The sequence below is a fragment of the Cinclus cinclus genome, chromosome 1 (assembly GCF_963662255.1).
Source record: "Cinclus cinclus chromosome 1, bCinCin1.1, whole genome shotgun sequence".
In the NCBI taxonomy this organism is placed as follows: domain Eukaryota; kingdom Metazoa; phylum Chordata; class Aves; order Passeriformes; family Cinclidae; genus Cinclus; species Cinclus cinclus.
Genome location: NC_085046.1, coordinates 120,420,104 through 120,444,214, shown reverse-complemented (window position 1 = coordinate 120,444,214; position 24,111 = coordinate 120,420,104). Strand labels below are relative to the sequence as shown.

At 36.9% G+C, this 24,111-nt stretch overlaps 1 protein-coding gene across 2 annotated transcripts in view; it reads left to right on the top strand.

Annotated features, from left to right (window-relative positions):
• The window catches only part of STAU2 (staufen double-stranded RNA binding protein 2), a 149,951-nt gene that overhangs the window by 26,502 nt on the left and 99,338 nt on the right, over positions 1–24,111 (top strand). For both annotated transcript variants that reach the window (XM_062489605.1, XM_062489596.1), the window contains exons 5-9: positions 5,700–5,859; positions 9,362–9,469; positions 15,380–15,592; positions 17,947–18,084; positions 21,422–21,553. In XM_062489605.1, coding sequence (XP_062345589.1) covers positions 5,700–5,859; positions 9,362–9,469; positions 15,380–15,592; positions 17,947–18,084; positions 21,422–21,553 — 751 coding nt within the window. The remainder of the gene's footprint in view (positions 1–5,699; positions 5,860–9,361; positions 9,470–15,379; positions 15,593–17,946; positions 18,085–21,421; positions 21,554–24,111) is intronic.

Below are 24,111 nucleotides of genomic sequence, written 5' to 3'. Positions count from 1 at the left end.
TGGCTGGACTTGATCCTCTCATTATCTTGCATGTGCTGTGAAAGGGCACCCTGGATGATTTCTTTCATAACCTTTCCTGGAACTGAGGTCAGGCTGACAGGCCCATTGTTCCCTAGATCATCCATCCAACCCTTCTTGTAGATGGATGTTACATTTGCTAATTTCCGGTCAGCTGGAACTTCATCAATTGACCAGAACTGCTTTTAGGTTATTTGGAATTGATTGGCAAGTTCTTTCACCAGTTCCCCTATTACTCTAGGGTAGATCCCATCTGGACCCATAGTCATGTGGGTGTTTCATTTGCATAGCAGGTCAGTAACCATCTCCTCCTGGTTTATGGGGGCTTCACTCAGCTCACCAGCACCAACTTCTAGCTCTGGGACCTGGGTGTTACGAGGACAGGTAGTCTTGATATTAAAGCCCGAGGCAAAGACATTGAGTATCTCTGCCTTTTCCTCATCCCCTGTCACTACTCTCTGCATTTAACAAATGCTGAAGATCTTCCTTTTGCTGCCAATGTATTTCTAGAAACTTTTTTTGTTGTCTGAAATTATAACGGCCAAATCAAGTTCTAGTTGGGCTTTGGCCCTTCCAGTTTTCTCTCTACATGACCTTGTGACATCCTTATAGTCCTCCCAAGTTACCAGATCCTCCTTCTAGAGGTGATATATTCTCTTTTTCACCCTCAGTTCTCTGTTTAATCAGGCTAGTTAAGAAGTTACCTTCCATGCATTCCATCAGTCTCCTGGATTGTCTGCCGCTCACCCTGCTACTTTCCCAGCAGATGTCAGGGTGGTTGAAATCCCCCAGCAGGACACGAGCCTGTGAGCAAAATCCTTCCTGGAACTGGAGCAACAAAGCTTTATCTATAGGCTCTGCTTGATCAGGCAGCCTAGCCTGTAGTAGACATAGTTCAAGAATAATGGACTGTAGTTCTCAAAAGGAGTACTTGGAAAAGAGGGCCTCTTTGTTCCCAGGTGTTGTTATGGATCTGCTGAAAGAACCAGAAGGTTCTCTGTGTGAAGACAGAAGTGACTATACTGGATGTTTCGTTCTTCAAAACAGAGAAATCACATCTGTAAGAAATGCACATGGCTAATGGACTGCTTAGGAAAATAGGATATAGCCAGGGAACAGCTGTACTAAGCATCTTGCTCCCCTAGAGAAATTTCAAATGTTATGGAGAAAAAGTTGTTCACAGCAAATGCTGTTTCCTGCCCCCCTGCATGGTCTGTGGCTCTCTATCCATCCACTCACAAAGCTCACAGCATTTTCCTGATTAAACAGTGCCAGCAGGACTGCCAGCATGACTGACTTCATATGGAAAAGGAGCCAGATAGAAAAAGTGCAGAGAATGACCCTTTTAGCAGAGCTGGCATCTGAAGAATGACTTTCCCATACTGTGTTGTAGCTCATAATTTAGTGGCCTTTATCTTGGCCATCTTCACTTTGCGTTATGGAATGGGAATAGGGTAGTACTCCCTGTAACACTTGTGTAGTGGGGAAGTAATTTGGTTTATTTGTTCTTTTTTACTTTTACTTTATTAGTTGAAGAATATGTTGACCATTAGAACTTAGAGAAAACTTCACTGACTTTTTAACACAAGGCTAAATCTAAATAAACTTCCTGGTTTCTGTGAGCTGCATCTTGCACTTGCTTTTTTTTTTCCCCTTTCTAAGAAGAAAGTAACAATATTTATCAAAAACATTTATGACATTGAGGAATTCAAAGAAATGCAGGAAATGCAGTATGAACACATAACGTATGTACTAATACTTTATTTGTCTTTGTGTGTGTGGATTTGATGGCCAAAAAGGAAGAGGCCCCAAGGGCTCCTTAGTATGCAATTAATATTTTGGCTAGAAAAGCAGCAGATTGTTTCAGTATGCTTACATGTTATGACATCATATTCCAGTAAAATTATAATGAACAGAATTTTTGTTTGTCTCTGTGGCAAACCAAAATGAGTTTTCTAATTGTCAGCAGACCTTGGTGATTTATTTAATTATAGTGGCGCCCACTCACACCAACTTAGTTGAGGTCTGTCAGCATTTCTGTTATGAACCCCTATTTTTAGGGGTTTATAACTAGTTGTAAATATTTACTCATTGCTGAAACTTGACATCCAAGGTCACATTCGTAGAGCAAATATCCTTTTTCAGGTTGACTATTCTAATGGCATTAGCTAAAAAGTAGATTTCTGATGCTGTGAACTTAGAGGGAATAAAGAGAACCTGCTTTCCAGACCTCTTATTTGAAGGATCTTTTTAAGAATCTCAAATGTCCAGTAGAGCCAGATGAAAATGAGCTTGTTTTTATAGGTTATGTGTGACTGAGTGTGTATTATCCGTTATCACACTTTGTTTTCTTCCAACTGAATGTATCACTTTACATGCCCTTTTGTTGTTTTCTAGTTTTACAGTCTTCTGTCATTTGGCTGTGTTGGTCAGCTTATGTTCTGAGGAGTGCCAGCATCACCTGAAAATCTCTTTTACATAAGAATTTTCTCGGAGGAAAATCCTAGCATTTGTAGCTGCCATGTAGAATGCAAGAAGATGCATATTTTCTAAATGAAGTTAATTTCAAAACTTTTAGAGATCTAAGGAGTCCATATGTGAGGCATTACTGTTTGAAATCCTGACTGTTGCGATTCTGTGGCTGAGCAGAGTGACAGAGGACTGAGGAGTGTAAAGTTGCCATGTAGATCTTCTTATGATGGAAAATATTGTGCTGATATATTACTGCAGAATAATCACTAAATTCTATATAAATATTGCAAAGATTGCTAATGCTTTCAGCCCTTTCTAATAACTCGTGTAGTATCCTGGGAAGGTTTGTTAATAAGCAGTGACAGATACATCATTTTACCTTTGCATCAGCTTGTTCTTTACATGAGTGTACATCTTCAGGATGCAGAATAATTCATTATTAAAACTTACTTTAATTGTTACACTGTACTTTAAGACTGTAATACTGTGATTACTTTTGAGGCTTTTGTTAATACAGTCTCTGTCCTCACCACTGATAAAAGAAAGATGTTTTTTTCCTTTGACATGCTCCCTGTTGCAGAGGAGCCAGTAGTCTCACAGATTTAGTTCATTTTCTGGGGATTTCAGGTGTTCCTTTGCACTTTCCTGGCAATGCTGGTATTATCAGTGCTCTGTTATAACTCTGCTTGAGGCCAAGGAGAGCAAGAAAAATTTAATCAAAACCATGTAAAAGCCTAATCATTCTGGCAATGCCAAAGAGCTGCATGAGGCTCAAGAGCCACAGGCTGAATATCATTTTTCCTTATTATCACATAAATAGTTCCCCAAACACTCCTTAAAAGAAAAGGTGGGGAGGGGAGAGGGAAAAAGAGAAGGCCTGTTGTGGGATTTGAGTTTATAAGGTGGATTAAGTTCATGTGCTTTCCTCCATTGCATGCAGTGGAGAGAAAGGTAGGTCTAGTAACTGAACAGGAAACAGGAACTTGTGATGGTCATTGTATCTAAATCTAGGTAGCTGCTAACAGCACTACCTCATTTCTTTCTGTTTAAAGAAGGTTGTGAAGTAAGGAGGTAGGACATGCTATCAAGATGCCTACTGCTTTTGCATGACACAGCTTGTCTTGTGCTTAGCAGCAGCCAACACATGCAGCCATTTCCAGTTCTACATCTTCTGGGATGGTGGAAAGATTCCTGGAACTCTTTGAGGAACTTGAGAGTACCTGTTGCTGCAGGGAAAAGAGAACTACAGGAGGCTGTGGCTTCTAACAAGCTCTAGCAACTGCCAGTAAGCTCTGTCAGATACTGCTAAAAAGCTGCACTGAGCTTTCTTTCCAGTCATCTCCTGATTTGAGAGGGTCAAGCACCCTCTCAGCAGGTACTAGGGAAGAGGACATGTAAGTGCAGGGCCTAGAGCACTGCTTCCAGAGACAGCCAGCAGACACAGCAGATTGCACAGCAGATGACGCAGAATAGAGTCAGAAACTCTGCTGAGGATGGGGTTGTGCTCAGCAGTGCTGGTGATGCACTGTCTGGAGCAGCTCTCCTGGTACATCAGAGACCTTGAGTCAGAGCTAGCTGCAGAGCTCTAGCTAGGGCATAGAGATAGTGGTCTTGTCTGCAGGAGGTGTGCTGTGTTGGACAATTTGTGTTACCAAGTAAAGAAGATGCAGGAAGGTGTCAACAAACTGTTGACATCAGTGGATCAAATGAGTAAGAGCTCACTTGGATCTTCTGTAAGACTTTGAAAGTACAAGAGCATGAATTCCCAGCCATACCAAAGGAGGAGCAGAGAGAGTCACTGCTAACTGGGTGGGAAACGGAGGGAGTCCTGTGATGGCAAAAGCTGGAAACTAGTAATTTTTGGCATTGGTAGGAAGATTTCTGCTCCATCTGCGAATCTGCAGCAATATCAGTGCCAAGTGTTTGAATTCCATTAGGCATGTAGGAACTTCATAATAGTTTTCCAGGAAGTGTGGTCCAACACTAGAACGAGTCATCCAGAGATGTTGTGGAATCTTCATCCTTGGAGACCTCCACAATACCATGAAAAAGGCCTGAACACGACAGTGTAACTTCAGGTCTTGACAATGTTCTGGATGCTGCTTTGGACCAGAAAACCTCCAGAAGCCTTTCCAGAAGGAGTTATTATATAATTTTATGAAAATGTTACATAAGCAAAAGCATTTCCAGGCCTTCATAATTCTTGATAGGTGTGTTCAGGTGTAAACAAGAAAGCAAACTAAATACCTACTTTTTGCATGTTGTAAAGGCAAGTTAGCTCAGTCCTCCAAGGCCCTGTAGCCATAGGCATGTTGGAGGCAGTGTTATGCTTGGCTCTTTCCATATAAATGTATTTTTAGAATTAGGCACAAAGTTCAGGGGCATTGAGGCTAGAGTACTTATTCACACTTGTCTGGTTCTGAAATGTGCTGCTTTCTGGTAAAGTTTGTATTTTGTTTTACAGTTGAAATGACTGGGTTGCAATTATTAATAAAAATTCAGAGAGTCTTAAAAAAATTGCCATCCATGTTCACAGATAAAAGTGGAGAGAACACACTTAAAAAAGGATCCATTTAAGAGGAATAAGGAAAATACACTACTGTGTTTGATTGAATCTAGTTGGAGTGAATCTAGTTGTGTTGTGATGGACCTTGCTTTTGTCCGTCCTTTTGGAATCCTGGAATCCTGCACTTTCTTACATTGCTGTAAAATATGAACAAGCTATTTGTCAAGTGAGGTTCCATTTCTGCTAGGTATATTCTCTGTCATCTGACTTTGTTGTCCCTTAGAGCTGAGCTATGATGAGAGGTTATCATATGAACAACCTCACAATCCTTCCTCCATGCCACTTGGCTGTGAGACATGAGTTGTCTCTCAGGCTGGGCTTCCTCTGGAGTTTTTGATTCTTCTTGTGTTTCATCTTCTCAAGACTCAAGCCAAGAAGAGAGCAGAGCTAGTCTGTTGGGCTGATAAATAGTAGAGCTCTTTGCAGAACTCCACAAATGCAGGTGAAGAGCTGGTTTGCACATAGGAGCTGCTGTCTGAGTTACCAACCGCCTTGCTGAGGAGCAGTCCATGTATTCGAGTACTGGGTCTTATTTTGGGAGAAAAGATAATGTTTTATCCCCAAATACTTCTCTATTTTACATAAAATGGATGAGTAAAATTTCTAACTTGTATTGTTGTTTTCTTTCGTGACTTCCTTCCAGGTATCACTGCCCAGTGCCTAAAATTTTCTATGTCCAGTTAACTGTTGGAAACAGTGAATTTTTTGGTGAAGGAAAGACTCGTCAAGCTGCTAGACATAATGCTGCAATGAAGGCCCTTCAAGCTCTTCAGAATGAGCCTATTCCAGAAAAATTACCTCAGGTCTGTGCTTCAGGAAGCTTTTATTGTTTTTTTAAATAACTTGGGTTTTCACTGCTATGTCTTTAATGACATATATTGCTGCTTAAAAATTAAAATGTTGTGTCAGAAAAATTATTCTCCAAATAATCTTTCTAAATTGAAAGCAAAAATATAATAATGTTTCCCAGTCAAAGAAGAAGCCAAGTACTTGCAAGACCTCTGGGAGCAGCTGAATACCACTTGGGATACTGTAGGCTCTCAATGGCAGGTGTGTGTTGGTAGGAGACTAAATTGAGTACCCAGTCAAGTAAATTTCTGTGGCTTGCTTATGCTGAGGTTAAGGGGCATTGGTCATAGGTTAGTCATGAAAAACACCTCTGTCACTTTGTGGGTTAGAGCTGTAGGTGGCTGGAGAAGGCTGGAGGTAACACTTTGCTGAGGTCATGATGGAGGGAGTACAAAGTGTTTCATTGTGTAGAGCTGAGTGTAGCTCTCCAGAGAACTGGAGGCTGGTTAAAACAGAGTTTAAGGGCTTCATGGTGCCCGGGTTCAGACTCCTCCGTGGTGCTGCACATGGGAAGTGCACAGGGCACCATGCAGTGGCAGGGTGTGCTCTCACTGTGCAACGTGGACCATCTTAGTGAAACTATTTCCTTCAGCAAAACTGACCAGCTTGGTTATCTATGGAAGATGATTGATCCATCACTCCTCAAACATTGGGCATGGATCAGAGCCAATACACATCATACTCTGGCTGGCCTCAATTACATTATGGGGTTGAGGTTCTTTCTTGCCCAGTCACTGACAGTGTGCTTCTGAGGGAGCAAGGACAGACTTGCTGGTGTCCATCTAGTAATCCCATTAGTAACTCAGTGAACTTGACTGGAATGGGATCCATGGAATATAGCACAGTTCTTACACAGGTCTATCTTTTGGCCTTCATGCAGCCTTTCTGTATATTCTTCTTCCATTTCAAGCTATCCTTTTTTCCTTTTATTAGAAAAAACTGAATTCTGGATAAAATCTTTTATCCATATTAAACCACTGAAAAGGAGTATTGCCATCTTAATACCTAATTGTGCAAATGTGTAGAAGAGCATAAGGTGAGCAGAAGCAAGAAGCAATCAGCCAGTGAGGCAGGACTGCTGGTGAATGTGCTTTCACAAAGAGTTATTGTGTGTCTGCCAAAGCACCTCAGCTGTCTCTCATAGATTTGAGGCTAAGAAGGGCCTTAGAGTTGAAGTGCCATTCGTGGGAATGAGGATCAAATTTAAATCCGAAGTGCCTGAGACACTCCTGAACATATTTTATCTTCCTAAGGCTTGAAACTTTATTGCTCAGTACTAAGGTCTAAGCCTTGATCCTCCCTTTTCTCCACTCACTGTTAGGTTCTCTACTATGTTTGGTGAAAAAATATTCAGCAAGTTAAATTGTAAGGGCAGAAGGGACAAAGAGGGTTTTTCTGGACAGATGTGTTTGTATTAATCATGAAAATTTAAACTACAATTTCTAGTTTAGACTATACATATCTGGTTAAACTAGAGTACAGCTAGAAAACCTAAACAGTCTTGACTTCAAGGCTTGCTGACAGTCCAGTGGGCATTATGTTGTTTTATGTAAATTATTCTAGTGTTTGATTATTTTCCATTTCAAAGATAAGTTGTGAGGTATTTGTTTTAGAATTCACTTAGCCTTATTTTCTATTTAATTGGTATTTTCTTATGTTTGCTAAACATAACCAACAAATATCAAAAATCTCTCCTACATTTACATTTACAGATTATTCTTAAGTGTTTTTGAATCTTTTTATACAAAAGATTGCTTTCATAGTGTCTCAGCGCAAAGTTGTTTTTTCTAATCAGTACTTCATTCTTTGGGCTTTTTTTTTGCCAGCTGCTTAGATTATCAGTCTCCTTTATAAAGCACAAACTTAATTGAATACTATACCAAGTAGCATTCTCACAAGGTTTTTTTACAGACTGTTAATATTCCATTCTTTATATCCGCAAACTTTTTTTTACTTTTACATATTGTCCTTTTAACTCTGCTGATCTTTCTCAGTGAACCTAGTCAACGCTTTGCCTGTCCTGTAAGTAATGAGCTACATTATTGATTTCAGTGGTACTTTACATATCATTAAAATGAAATGAGCTAGATGTCCTACATAATTTCATTGTAACTACCTTGTTATTGTTTTGCACAGCACCCTTGTTTTTCTGGAGGTTCTTTAAACTTTATAATATTTTTGTTTTGTATTTAGTTCCTGATCAGTATCTGGCATGTAAATAGCTTTTTTCAGAATCCAAAATTTTGCAACAATTTCATGAGACAAAAGGTGTTCCATGTCTGCATGCTGTAGCTGAATGCTGGATTTTTGGCCATGTGTTATCTTAAAGATTAATATATTGAGAGTTAAAAAAAGGTAGATAAAAGATTGATCAGTTTTATTTTAATGTGAAGAAGCTAGTGCTTTTTCAATGTTGTTTTAGAACTGTGATATCTAGGTTTTTGTAGCTATGCTGGTGGCTGAAGATTTAGATCAAACTTTGTTATGTAAGATGGGAGCTCTGCAGGAATCCACCTAATTCAGTCCAAGTGTCTTTGATGTTTACCTCCACTAATAAAAAATTAGGAGCCTGGCCAAGGTTACATGGTTGTTGAGAGATCCCGGTTTGAAGTATTTCAGAGCTTTGTGAAAGTAGCTGGAAGTGAAGCCTCTGAGAACTAAGGAAATGTGGCCTGGGGGACAAACACCAAAGGCAGTAGTTGCAAAAGGCAAAACTCTGATCCTGATGCTGATAGTTGTGTGAGAACATTTAGATTTACCTGAATAATAAAGAAAATCTGAATTTTAGGCACAATACTGTTTCATGTGCCTTTTGTTTTTTTATCTCTTTGCCTCTCTGGTTGTTATGTTCCTATGGATAAATAAATAATGTTCTGTGTTGAGCAGGCTGTTCTCTGTCACTACCTTTTCACACTGGTCATAACTCCCAGAGGGAAGTTGATGGAGGGGCCATTAACCAGCTGGACCTCCTAGGACACCTGTAACCTGGTGACCCAGTCAGAGTGTGGGGGTGATTGACTGAATTTCTTCTGAGAGAAGTAGTCTTCTGCACTTTCCAAGAAGTACAGATTTCTTCCTTGATTAGAAGGGGTACCCACAGAGAGCCTGAGAAATGGGTCAAAGGATCTGTTTGATCCTCATGTTTGACACAACTGTATATCCAGACAATTGTTATCCATGTCATTAATAAGACTAACATCCATGGACGTTATTTTGCTGTTTATAATGAATTTATAATTTAATGTGTATATGTTCCTTTGTTACAAAGCATAAGAACAATATATATGGCTTCAGTCAGCAGATGTCTGATACTGGGGTGCTGAGACGGATGTACAAATGCTGATTTACAGCCTGACAGGAGACTTCAAAAGTGTTTGAGAAACTGGGGGGAGAAGGATATTATATTTTTCTGATCTTCTAAGAATTGTAGTATGATTATGTATGCATCATTTTCAGAATGGAGAAACAGGAAAAGAATCAGAAGAAGATAAAGATGCAAACAAATCTGAGATCAGTGTAGTGTTTGAAATTGCTTTGAAGCGCAATATACCTGTCACTTTTGAGGTATGTGTTACATTTTTATCTTTGTTACATATTTATGTTGCTAAGAAGGTCTTAAGGTACCACTAAAACTCAACGCAGATAATATTTGTATATGAAAAAATATTAATTTCATATTCATGGAAATTATTTTTAAAATGTCAGTGTATCAGAGTCTAAGACAGTGACTTTTTACTGTTAAAATAGATGCTCTTTCAGAACTTTTGGAGATCTAATATTTGGTTGCAAATACATGGATGGCAGAAAGACGGTTAAACTATCTTCTGTACAGAGCAGTGGGATTAGAATCTGTAGCCACACTCAATCTGATTTGAAATAATCTTCAAAAGAGTTAGCCAGAGTCTAGGCTTTAACTGTTGGCATTCGTACACTAGAAAAGTTCCAATTGAAACATTTCACCTTCAGTGTGCTGTTTTCAGAAAGTTATGAATATCCTTCCACTCTGATTCTCTTTCACTTATCTATTTCTACTTAAGCTTTCATGAGTTTTTTTGTTTGTTCATATGATTTTATCTGTGAACCCACCTCTGACACCTTTGTTTGCCTGAAGTAATAAAGAGCATTTGGAATAGCTCCAGTGCTATCAGTGAAGTAACTATGGGAGAATGAGTGATACTAACAGGAGTTTTTTTCCTATGAGAAAGTTCTTACAAAACCTTGTTGTAAAAATCTTAACATTGTTGTGTTAGGAAGCAGCAGATTTTCAAGCTGGTTTTTTTGTTTGTTTGTTTGTTTGTTTTTTTGGGGTTTTTTTGCATTTTTTTTTCTTTTTTAATGCTAATGTAAGTGACCTTTTCTAATTTTATTTTTCTGCATTTTGTTTTACATTTAAATTAAGTCTGCATGAAAGACATGGATAGTGCTTATACTGGTGGTGGTTATTTTCTCCAGTGCTCTTTCCTTTAGAAGTATAGGCATGTATTTGCATGTGAAAAGAATCAAAACCCCTAAGCTCTGGCACGCTTACAGTGTGCTGTATGCAGTTTACTGACATGTTTGGCCCATGTCCCTGAATTGGCCAACATTAAATAAGCTATTTGGACCTTCTTATAAATATGAGAAATCTCTCAGAAGGTAAGTAAGAAAGACAAAGAATATTGTTCATGACTAAGGAATTCCTTGGTATAGCAAAGGCATATATGCTTCATATATGTGGTCTATGTGATATGGACTAATTAGAACATTAAGAAAATGTAAAATCTAGAGGATAAAACTGGGGTATTTGGGGCTGTTGGTGTATCAGTTTGCCACTACATGCCAATCACCTAACTCTTAGCTGAGAGCATACATAATGGAAACACATGCTTGTGTTTCAAAAAGGAAGCTCATAATTAATGTCTCAGTTTTCAAACATTGTTTTTCTACCTTAAAGTTTAAAAATATTTGGAATAGTTCCATACTAATCAATGCACTGAAATGTAAGGAGATGTGTGGTCACTGGTCACAGTGGAGCTTGGAAGTTGTAAAGAAAAGAGGGGTAGTGATTTGAATGTCTTCTTTAGTTCTGTTTGAGTTAATTTAAGGTGGAGCGTTTAGTAAGGAGAGAGTGAAGGCAAAGATACTTTATAAGGAAAAATCTAATGTGTCACTTCCCAAAGAATGTTGGCAACTTTGAAAAAAGACAGTTTCTTGCTCTCCTGAGAGGTTTTGTGTTATTTCCTGCCTTTAAATCTAAGTATAGGTGACATTCTCAAATAGAGTTTTAATTGAACTTGGTTCTGGCATACTTTTCAATAAAATTGCTAAGCAATTATGGATAATCCACAGGATCTGATGTTTCTAATAGGATTTTGTTTACTAATGGTCTTGTGTTATTCCAGGCAGGCATCAAAGCCTTTTCTAGCTTTTATTTTGTGTGCAGTAGCTATAAAATTATCTGCCTTTTCTTTATCTGACACAGCTTATGCCGATGTTCCAACAGTGCTGGGTTATGCAACAAAGTAATGATCATAAATATATATAAAGTTCAATGTAAACATGTCCTTAGAATTGCACGAGGGGTGAACAGTCCTGTTCATGTAATGTGGCTAGTTTTAATTGTCTAGGAACTCTAGGATGAGTTTTAAAAGGTTTTTTTTATCTATTAAGTTGTTAAATAAAAACAATCAGTTGCAACAAATAACAAGCTTTACTCCATACTTGTCACTGGTGCATTCTTAGCTAAGTTTGATTCATCAACTTTTAAGTCAGAATGTAATGCTCTAAAGCATTTGTTGGGTTCCCAATGAACAGTTTTTAAGGATGACTACAAAAGTGATTGCTGTAGGAATTGTTAGAGTAGCTGTAGAATGGTCATTTCACTTCTTATTCCTGCGTTGACAGTAGGCTAAAATCTTACTTTTTTCTGGTTTTTTTTGTTTTTGTTTTTCAGTATATATGTTTTTTATTCTTTATTTGTCAGCAAGGAATAGGTGAGCCTAGAAGACATAACTGAGATCAACAGCTTCAGATATTATTAACATTGGGGTGTTTCACATTGCCATTTGATTTTCAATATTTTTCTTTGGATTGCAGTGTTACTTCTTTAGAATAGCAAATATAATAACGTTTTTTTCATTCTCACTATCAGGAGTGAAGGCATAGAGTGTCTGAACAGGCAAATTTTCTGCCCCTCCATCCCTGTCCAGTTCTGCTGGAAAGTGTTCATATGTCCTAGTCTTATCAGAGTAAGACAGAAATTCTGCATTTTGAACCAGGGACAGGCCTAATTGCAGACTATGAGAGAGCAGTTCTCAGCAGGAATTTACACATCTATCTGGCTTCTGCTGTCCTGGGGATTAAGGCTTTGAATGACTGACTACTGAGTAACTCTCAGTGGGGTTTTGCAGGATGGTCACCCTTCTCACTGCAGTTTTACACTTTGACATTCAGACTCTAAATTTTATTTTTGTAACTGTGAAAATCTGGTGTAACTGCCCGCGCATGATCCTAGAAATATATTGATATTTTTAAATCTTATAAATAATGGTGTATTCATAGCTGTAGCTGACATGGGTTTTTTGATCTTTGTCTCCTCGAGTTTTAGGGGATTTTTTAATGTCCATTTAATCTTGTCCTAATCTTTTGAAGTTTCTACCTGGCATCTTAATAATTAAAGCAGTGTTACTCTTTCACTGTAATCATACTTCTGTTTTTCATTTGTCAGCGTGATTCATTAAGTTAAGCCAAACTCATTCTTGATGTAACTTGACCTTAGATGTGTTTTAGCCCCATGTGTTTTCTCTTGCTGTAATTATTCTTTAAATCCATGGAACAGAAAAAGAAAAGTATATTGAACTGTCACCCTTAATCAAATTCTCAGCTTTAAATTAGCCATGATTAGGTCCACAGGTCGTATCTTTCAACTGAGGAAATAGTTTAATGTCCTAATGTGTATAGTGTTCTTAGATAGCAAAGGTTGAATTTCTTTTTAGTGTTTTCTGTCCCAAGGCTCATAGCACAACTGTTTGAGATCATATGGAGTAAAAAGATCTGAAATCTGAGGTTAACCAAAAATGGTGTTAGGTAAATATTTTTTTGCTTAATTACCGAATTTGGATGTTTAGCTTTATCCAGATCCCATCTGAATCCTATGGGGTTCATTCCATTGACAACACAAACTTTTTTCCATTTACACACTAACAAAGCTACAGTTTTTAATGTTTTCCAGTCAATTAATTACCTCATGTCACATACTTAAAATTTAAATAATGAAAACCACACCAGAATGTATTAGTTTTATATTAAGAAATATATATGTATGTATATATATATTTTGTATATATGAAAATATAAGCTGGTTTGGTATTAACATTCTTTCTTTCATATATATATTCGTGTGCATTTATATAAATATGAGAAAACTTATATGAACTAATATTTTAGGAACTCGGCAATTGTATTTCTTAACCAAGTTATTTTTTCCTTTTTCATCTGGTGAATATAGACATTCTTCTATATTTTATTAATACATTATATTGCATGTAAAGACAAACACCTATGTAATAGTATTAGCAGAACCACAGAAAGATTAAGGACCTTAGTAAGGTTAATTTAGCTATGTTTTACAGCAAGCATGTTGTAATACTTGGATAACAAAGTACAGGGATGGTTTGAGATATGGTAAAATAGAGTGGGGAACACTGCAGTGTGATGAAGGTGTTCACACAATGCCCAGCTGTGTCTGAGAGCAGGAGATCCTGGCACTGGGCTCATCCCAGCTCTGGTGCAGGCAGTGCAGCATCCTGGGGCTCAGCATGGCTCAGTGCATTGAAAGCACTGCTGCCTTCTCATGTAGTCAAGCATTAGTGGGCAACTTTCAAGTGAGGCAGTGTCAAAAGCACTTCTGAAATCAATACCTGGAATCTTAGACTGGGATCACTCCTGGACTACAACAGAAAAATCCCATTCTGGCATAGATATTATCTTATTCTGGGAAAATGGGACAAAGTTGTCTGTTAATTTTAATTTTGTGTCTTTTTATTGATATATGCTGTGGTAATTGTATTTGCTGGGTGAAGTTGCCACAAAAGAGAACTTTAAAAAGAAATACAAGCCTAAGGAGACCTCATTACAATGCAACAGCAAAACTAAATAATGCAAGGGACATGACCTTGATAAAAAGAACTTTAATACAAAACATGTTGTAATAATGTTAAGATTGAAGGTTTGAGCACATTAAAACTATAGTTATTACACCAAGAAGGCCCTGGTACCTTTACCTCAGTTCCCTTTCCCCTCCCTCTTCAACCTAAGGAGACGTTACTCTTCTTCAACAAATGGCTTGATATAATTCCATCAAATAAAAAAATTATATTTATATTGGTTTTGAAGATGTTATAAAGAGATGCCTGTCAGGTACTCTAATGTCTCCTTATACATATTACATATAACAAAGATTAAATTAGGTAGCTGCTTCCGCCCATCAAACAAAATAATGAAACCTTTTCCCAAATGAGGTCTCTTAATTCCTGATAGACATTGTCCAGACCAGTAAACGGTGCTTGCATACATGAAGAGATGGCTATCCTAGCACTTGCACTGCTGTGATTTGTGGTTGAATACATCCTAGCATCATCCTTCTAAAAGGAGATTTGTATGTGTCTGTGTGTGTGTGTGTGTTTAAAAATGAAGACAGAAAAAAAAATAAAGGAAGGTATAGCATTCAGAACTTAATTTCTTTCCATATTACTATATAACTTGTTCTAGTGAAGTACTTCATATGGGTTTTCTTATTGTTGTGCTAAATGTGTTTGGAAGGGAATGAATAAATGAATTTTTTTCAGAAATGATTGATTTTTGTGTGAATTATGGTGGCTCTTCTGGGAATTCTTTTCATTGCTGTTGAGCTGAGAGTCATGGAGGCAAGAATTGTATCAGCCTTTCAAATGTATGGGATATTGCTCTGAGCTGTGTACTCTGGCTCTGAACCTTTTTAGACTGAAGTCTGGACTATGAACATCCAATGGTTTAATGATAATAGAAAAAATATTACTAACAAATTGAGGTAATGCTGAATTAATGCAGTTTTGAATACGTTTTGTATAAAGAAATATTCAAAGCCTGGTAGACCTTCATGGATTTAATTGCTTTAATATGTGAAGCACCTTGCAAAGAAAAAACCCATTGGCCTTTTTAAAAATATATATAATTGTTGTATATTGTGTTATTCTAGAAATCTTTAAAAATGTAGGTCTACTTTTATTTTCTGTGAAACACTGAATATGGTGGTTAAATTTGTTTTATTTACCTAGTCTTAGTTTTCTGTCCTCAAACCTCGTACTGTCATTAATTCTTCTCCAAGTTCTATGAAAACCCATCAAATGCCTTCAGTTAGCAGGAAAACTGGACTAGTGATAAGTTCATTGCGAGATGACAAACATTAAGTTGTCTTCTTGTAGGGTGCTTTGACTCAGTGTTACTTTCTCTTAAAAGGTGATTAAAGAAAGTGGACCTCCTCACATGAAGAGCTTTGTTACTCGAGTTACAGTAGGAGAATTCACTGCAGAAGGAGAAGGCAACAGTAAGAAACTCTCAAAGAAACGTGCTGCAATGGCTGTCCTACAAGAACTTAAGAAACTTCCTCCTCTTCCTGTGATTGAAAAGCCAAAACTTTACTTTAAAAAGCGTCCAAAAACAATATTGAAGGTATGTGTCCACCTTTGGCACAATTAAGAATGTTTGCTCAGAAAGTAACAGTCAGATTTAATATCAGTAAAGGCTTATTTGTAATTTTCTGTCAATATTGTTACAGTTGCTTGTTACTGTCAATATTGTTACTTGTTTGCCGGTGCTAATATGCCTGGGATTTTTTTGTTTTTTTTTTTTAAATCCTGAGAATGCTGTGGGATTCTCAAACAGAATGGCTTGTAAATAGCTTACATCACTGAGGTCTTCAAGGGTTTGGTTCAAGTGTAGTGGAGGATCAAGCCCTCCAAGCAGCTCTTTCCAGCCACATGAAGTTTTAGCATCATCTCCTTAGATAATCCCTTTTATCATCTCTAATGGCTCTCTTCCTGGGCTCTCTCCCCTCCCCCTTTTGAAGAGGGAGAGAGATAGATGAAGTAGTAAATTAATGGGGTGCTACTTTAGTGCTTCAGTACTTCACTAAAAGTTTGACCATTAAAAATCTGTATACCCAGGATACAAAGTGCAGAGTTCCAAAAGAGCAGCCACCAGAAAACCACTTTAAAGTAAGCAAATACTTTGGAGAGTGCAAAACTGGATTTGGAAAATGAACAAAAGACTTACTTGTCACCTTCTTCTTTTCATTTGCCTTCAATACAGAATAAGTGATTTTTCAGGAAAACCTATATTAATTAGGTACCTGTCTCCTACTAAAATCCTGGGGATATAATTCTCAGAAATTTATATGAAAAAATGGGCAGGAAAATTATTTAGTGGAAAGCCATCAGCATCAATGCAACTTTAAAGCTGGAGGATTGGAAAAGTCTTTTGGCTTTGGGTTTCACCAAACATCTTGGAAAGTTTTTCTCAAGACACTAAGGGTATAATAATGAAAAAACCTCTTATATTGCCATATACCATTTGCCATTATGAACTTAAATTTAATTATACACAGTTGGCCTTATTAGAAAGAGAAATTAATTGTCAAAATAAGCTGGATATGTAGATGGTTTTTATTTTTTGGATATCCAAACTTCTTAAATGCTTTCAATGTGCCCATTTCTTTAAATTTAACTTGCATGTGTTTTAAGCATCAAAAGAAGTGGCAACAATAACTTCTTTTTATTTGCATATATATTTATGGGGCTGTATCTTATGGCCTGCTCTTTATTTAGCCTACTCTGCATTTTGTCTCTGCCTGGCTTCTTGCCCACACAGCTGCCCTTGTGTATGACATTGTCTTAGCTCTTTCACCTACATCTTCTCTAACTACTTCAGCAGTTACGCTGTGTAGGATTTGCTGCACAGCTTTCTAAATATATTATCCCTCTCTGGTCTTTGCCTTCAGTTGCTGGTCATTTCTTCAGGTTCCTGAACACTTGCTTGCTTGAGCTTCTCAAATAACAAACATGAGTGTTCATCTTCTCTTAACCTGCAATTGGTTTCATGAAAGGAAAATAGCTTTTTAACATAAAAACAATTCTACATTCAAATGCCATTTACATTTGCAGCTGCATTGTTTGTGTTATTCTATGTCAATCAATTAAGTTTGACTTCAGATAAATGTTTATGGGTCCTAATTTATTCTTGAAATCTACAAACAAATAGTTTCATAGCTATGTGCTTTAAAAGAGCATTTACCAAGTGAGCAATAATTCATTAAAAGAATTTCAGACCTAGAGAGTTTTCAAGGACTCTAGGTTTTCCCCTGTCTATGTCATCTTGGACAGAGCACTTTGTCAGTCCTTTTCTTTCCTGCCATGAGATCAATTCCTCCACCAACCACACCTTTTGACATGTTTTTGTGAGCATTATTGCCTGTTAAGCATTTGAAGTACCCTGGTGGTTCACCATAAGCAACGAATCTAGCCATTCACTTCACAGAAGTATTTTGAGGGTAAATTCAGGAGGGCTGAAGGAGGAAGTTTCCTTATGTATGGCAAATAATTTTTGTCCCTGTGTAAATCTCACCTCTTCTCAGGGTATTGCATATTCCAGCATTGTGGAAATCTATTTTAAAGGGTTAGGAAGAAGGGTCCTAGAAACTGGGCAATAAGATATAATTGACTAATGAATATGCTAATTTTCATCCATCCTTATGGGGACCTCCATGAATAGGAGAGGCTTTTCATAGCTTGCAGATGCACGGTGTGCACACTACCTGCAACAAGGGCAGACAATTTCTTTCCACAGCATTGAGCCTGAGGATTCTTATCTTATGTCTAATGATCAGAAAATGGAAAGCAAATTACTTCTTATTCTCTCAAGGGGAGTATTACAAAAGAGAGGATCCTAATAAATGTTTTATTGAAGCAGTGTAGTATTTATAGGGATATATACTGAAATAATGGTTCTTTCCTTTAAACCTGGTTTAGACTGGACCAGAATATGGTCAAGGAATGAATCCCATCAGTCGTTTGGCTCAGATCCAGCAGGCCAAAAAGGAGAAGGAGCCAGAGTATGTTCTTCTTTCAGAGAGAGGAATGCCTCGCCGTCGAGAATTTGTAATGCAGGTATCATTTGCTGTCATGTTAGAGATAATGGCCTTGCTGTATTTTGTTCAAGCTCAAGCAACATGGATCTCCTTCTGTTTAGCTTTTGTTTGCTTTGCTGTGAGATATTCAGGAATAGTATACAGGAATATAGAATAAGAATAAGAATAAAAATAGAATAGAATAGAATAGAATAGAATAGAATAGAATAGAATAGAATAGAATAGAATAGAATAGAATAGAATAGAATAGAATAGAAATATAGTATCAGAAAGTCTGTCTAAACTTTCTTCTTTCTCTTAGTGAAACAAATGGCAATTGAATTATGTGCCCTCTAGATGCTTTTCATGTGTTTTGCATTATTTTATACTCTTGTTTTTATTTCACCTGATTATTAATGTCTTTGTCTCTGATGGTTCATTATTTATTTACTTTTATTTATCTTTTTGAAAAAAAATAAAATTGGGCTGGTGTTGATCTGAGGATTGTAGCAATACCTAGTGTTCTGAGTTATTAATATTAATATCTACATATTTCCAGGAATTTTGGCTTTAAAAATTAGTTCTGTAGTTTTATTTCAGATTTCCAGTTTCTTTGGGACTTCATTAATCTCTGAAATACAACAAAAGAAACACAACCACATGTTTTAGACTGTCCTCTGACTGGACCTAATACTGAAACAGTAGATCATTAAAACTCCTTTCAAATTTAAATTAAGAACATGTACAAAGATTTAGTATAACTGTGATGTTTTGTTAGATAGCACAACAGCAGGTTGAGAAAGATTAGAAACAGGAAAGGATTCTGTATTCTTGTGTTTTCATTCAAAGGTAATTTTGTGCCGGAACAACTCGGAACAGCATACCTCAGCATGTTTTGACTTGTTGTCTACAAACCACACCAAAATGTCACTTCTGATCACAAGCAAAATTTATGATGTTCCAGCACCTCCTTCTCCAGAAAATTAGTTATGTTTTCACTTAAATCTCTAAGTTCCTCCCTCATGTCCATGAAGATAAGATAGTAATCTTAATTTTCTTGGACCTCAGTGGTCTTTCTTCATGATTTATTATGTTTCTCTCTGAAGGAAAACAAAGTATTGTGTTCCTTTTGATGCAGAATCTTTTTTTTGAATATAAAATTGGTTTTGTAACATTTTATGAGACCTGAAAGTATTTGAAAAAGAGTGATCCTATCACAGAAAATCTCATTTCCCATGCTTGGACCCCCATGGGACGGTCCACAGTTGGTAGTTGTTGAGTGAGGCCTCAGAAGAACAGCGTGACACAGCCCAGTATTAGGAAGATAGGCTGGAAGTTTAGTTTTCTGTTGGAGGAGTGTCAATAAGGGCAAAGTCTTTGGGTTGTATAAAAATGGAATCTTAAAAGCAGTGAATATGTAGATGATTCCTGTATCTAAGAAGGTTGGTGAAAGAAAGAGTTAAAGAAATTCCACAGAGCAGTTGCTTTGTTACAAATACTTTTAAACTCTGTTTTCACCCTTCTGTAATATTTTCACACTAAAATTATTCTGCTATTTATCCCACCTTCGGGAAGTCTCAGTGGATTCATTACGACATGCAGAAAACCTTATCAGAATGAAAAACCTTTGTATAAACTACTTAAACCATGTTTTCATTTAATTTAATTGAATGTGGAAGTAAAATATCCAGAGATAATATGTTCATTTTTATCTGTCACACAAAGAGCAAGTTTAGATGTGGTGAAATGGATCCAATTACTTGTCCTGGCTACTAGATAAACAGAAGAAAACCTCTGATGACATTAGTTGGTGTTCTGTTCCCAGAGTTAATTTCAGAAAGCTCTTTCTCTTTGTAGTCAGGCCTTTAATCCTTGATAGAGGTTATAATAATAGCTAAACCAGTTTTACAGGTCTGAGAAATAGCAACACATTGATTTATTGTGAACTATGTTATAAATTATCTTTTTGTCTTGTCCCATTAAAGTCTCTCAATTTTATTGCATATAAACTTGCAGCGGATTGGCAATTTTCTAATTGTTATTGTGAATTGCATATAAGATAAGGATGGTTAATATTTTTGGCTTTAGGTAGACAAATCCTTTTGCTTAATGATATATATATATGTACTTTGAAGGGATATTCATAGTTATTATTTATTTATATCCTCTTCTTAATATTTGGAATTAAGAAGCATTTGAATAAAAGGGAGTTTAAACCTTTAGGAAAATACATATATGATATATTGAGGAAAGTGAAGAATTACTGAATGGCATAAACTACTAAATATAATTTATTCTTTATTTAGTGTTTCTATGCCTTTTTCTACTTTTTTTTTAAAGCTTCTTCCAAACTGTTTCAGGTCTTTGATCTCTTTTTTTTTTTCTTTTTTTTTTTTCTTTTTGTTTTGGTTTTTTTTGTTATTCAGATCACCTTGATGATTTTATTATTTTTATTTGATTTTGATTTCCTTTTTTGACATGGTTTTGAAACTGTGCACTATTTTAAGACACAATTTGCAAAATAGAATGGCTTAATGGACCAAGCAAAACACACCCATCAAAAAGCTATGAATATTGCCTAAATAAAAAGTAGTAAGAGCGCTCATGCCACAAACCAGACAGTACAGCCCAAGAGTTTTAAGAATGGTACCAAAGCCAAGCATTAAGTTGGAGCCACACATTTTTTGGATATCGATTGCCTACAGTTTGTGCTTATTTTGGGGTTTTAATTTCTCCTAGTGTTATGAAAGGCATCATGTTTGTCAGAAACCCTTTGTTCTGTACTGACCACAGGTCCCCTGAGGAGCCTTCTTTCCGAGGACTTTTGGGATCAAAGCTTGTCAGGTGTAGGCAGCTCCAGCCCCTGTGTTCCTTGTAGTGCAACGAAGTAGGAGGAATACAAATATGGTTTTCACCCTTCTTTAGAAACCACTGTTGTTAAATCTCCAGTCTGTTTGTCTTTCCATTGTTCTGTACACTGACCTGATGATTCTGGGGAGCTGCTGCAGGCAGCATTCCTTCCTCCAAGAAAGAGGAGGTACAGACCCTGGGGCAGTTCCAGTGATAACAGAGTGGGGGAGAGGTTCATGAGGGAAAATGGGGGTGACACAAAGGCTGGTGGAAGAGAGAGGCAACTGTGTGTGCACTGAGATGCAGAGAAATGTAGCTCTTGAGTGTCAGTTTTGTGATCTTCTGAAAAATCTAAACAAGCCCTTCTAAGTGAATACTGTAGTCCCCTCTTGCACTACTGCAGCTTTTTCAAGATCACATCTTCATCAAAAGAGCTGACAGCTGTTAATAGATCAGCAAGAGTATTATATCATGGTATTAAGGAGTCTTGCATTTACCATGATTATAATCAATATTTTCTTTTTAAGGTAAAAGTAGGCAATGACATTACTACTGGAACAGGCCCAAACAAGAAAATAGCTAAAAGAAATGCAGCAGAAGCAATGTTGCTACAGTTGGGATACAAAGCCTCTACTCCTCTTCAAGACCAGACAGAAAAGGTGAGAACCAATTGTTGTGATGCCCACACATTACCCTTGTCTAGATTTTTAAGCTGTATCAGCTAATCACATAGTAAGACTGGAAGATTAAGCTTGTGCATGACCTGTTTTGGGGAGTTGCTTGTCACAGATTAGTCTTTGTTTAGCTACAGCTCTACAGCTACACTTAGTAAGTGCAGCCTCTGCTCCTGTGAGAGTCATTAGGAACAGAAATGCAGTTCATAGAATGGTGTGTGTGCAAAAGTGTACATGTGATCCATGAACCTATTTCTACTTACAAAGTGGGATGAACACGCCTCTTGCTTTTGTTCCATTTTGGGCATCCATGAGAGCCCAAAGGAACACAGGGACCAGAAAGGAACAACATTAGTAATTTTCATATATGAAATAGTCAGTGTTTATCTTCCCATTGCATGTGCACTAAAAGCATTACAGAAAAGTAATGGCCTTTTCACATATGATGACGGGTAATGTGTCACTTTTTTTTTAATGAAGGAATTACATTTTAAATTCATACGTGTTGCAATTATGTATTTCCATGTTAGCTATCTGTAACTTAGCACTCCTCTCCCGTCTTAAATTTATTGATGAGGGGTTTTGTAACCAAAATTTGGGTTAGAAGTTTTCCCTTTTGTACTTTGAAAAGATACTTGGTAAGGTATTTGACTAAGCTGTGGACCCTAAACAGCTTCTGTCATATACAGGCTCACTGTGTGTATGTATTTTGATAATTACTTGTATTTTTATTGTGGTAGACAACAGAATGTTCTGTTGGGCTTTTCCAGGACTACACGATAAATCTGACTATAGTACGTATACACACATCTATGTATATGTAAATATGAAGATATTCTGTTTTATATGTTCTGTATTCCTAATCAGGAAAAAATAAATACTGTACTGCTTACTTGGCCCCACCTTCTTCTGTTTCACTCTCCCTTGAGAGTAGCAACAATATGTGTGCTGTTCACACTCACCTTCACTATGTTCTTCACTATATGTCTTAGTCATAGACAAGTGTGAAATACTCTAAACAGAGTACTTGGAAGCTGGATGATGTTCCTAGTGAGAACACACTGTGCAGATATGGCCATTTAAAAAAAAACTTCTGACAGAGTCAAATGACAACTGATTTTGACCAAAAAATTCTGAGACATTTCTGATGTAGAATATACTCTCTATAGTACAGAAGTATCAACTTTTTCTTCACTGCCAATTTGGCCCAATGGCTTTAATAAAACAAATAAGTCAGAACAGAAAAATCTATTTTTTTTATTCTAATATGAAAACATAGGGTTTCATTATTGGATTTTAAATTGGCTGAACTAATTTTACTCAGTATTTTTCAGAGATAAAACCTGAAAAAATTCAGCCCACAACATACTTGCTTTGGAGAGTTCTACATAGTGGAAACTTGTGGTTACATTGAAGTCCTTACATTGAAAAAATTGAGTGGCTAAAAAAGGATGCTACTACATTGTTTCCCTACATTTATTAAGCTCTTGCTTACAAGTGCATTGTCTTTAGAAAATCAGTCTTAATTGCATACTTGCAGATGTAGATATTTTAGGATTGGTAGACTAGTGTAAAATGGCCTAATATTATTCTGAACACAATGAACGAAAGTGTTAATGTATTCAAAAAATTTGAAGTACTCAACTTTTATGTAGTGGCAGTATCAGAACAAAATCATAATAAATTTTTAAAGCTTTGTTGGGATTTAAGGACACGAAAATATCTAGCGCATCTAGTTTTATCTTCTGTATATAACAGACTGGACATATTTGGAGATGCATGAGTTAGTTTGTGTTGCTGAAAGAATTTTAACTCTCAAACTAAACTCTGGTGGGGAAGAGGGAAAACAGCTCTTAGATCCCTATCAATTTTAGCAGTGCAAAATTCCTTGCATATAAATTGCACAATAAAGATATACCATTAGAAGATACTTGTTTCACTGAATCCAAAATGGATCCCAGTGTAGATTAGCTGATGTAGCAGGTTGGCATCTAAACAGATAATTTTCACTTGTATGGTTTTTGATGATGTTAAAAAAGGCAATTCTTTTTTCCCTGTTCCCCCTTTTCCTCAATTCAGTTTACTCCATTCCTCCTCCCTTAAAATATAAGCAAAACCAAATTCAGTGGGGTTTTTTCCTTAACCCTAGTACATAAAATGTGACTGTATTTATTGTTTTAATGGAGACCTAGGAGTGTTATAAGAGCAATGTGTAGTGCTGATGGCAGCACAATCTAGGTAATGTAAAACAGTAAAGGCTCTGCTCTTTTCTGGGTTAAACTTGTTCCTGAAAGAAATCAGTAATGGTTGTGCAGAGCCTTGAGGAGAGCAATCTGGAGGTATGCTGGGAGACATTTTGCAGTTGTCAGAATTTTAGCTCTATGGATGAGAATGGAGAGTTGCAATAATTTTTTTTCATGTTTCCATCTTTTTGCTTCTTCTTGCCACTTGTATTCTCTTAGAGAGAAGAAAACCAGGGTAGATTGCATTCATGTGAGGCAGTGGTGCTAAGGATCACTTACTCATAGAGGAATTGTTGTTAA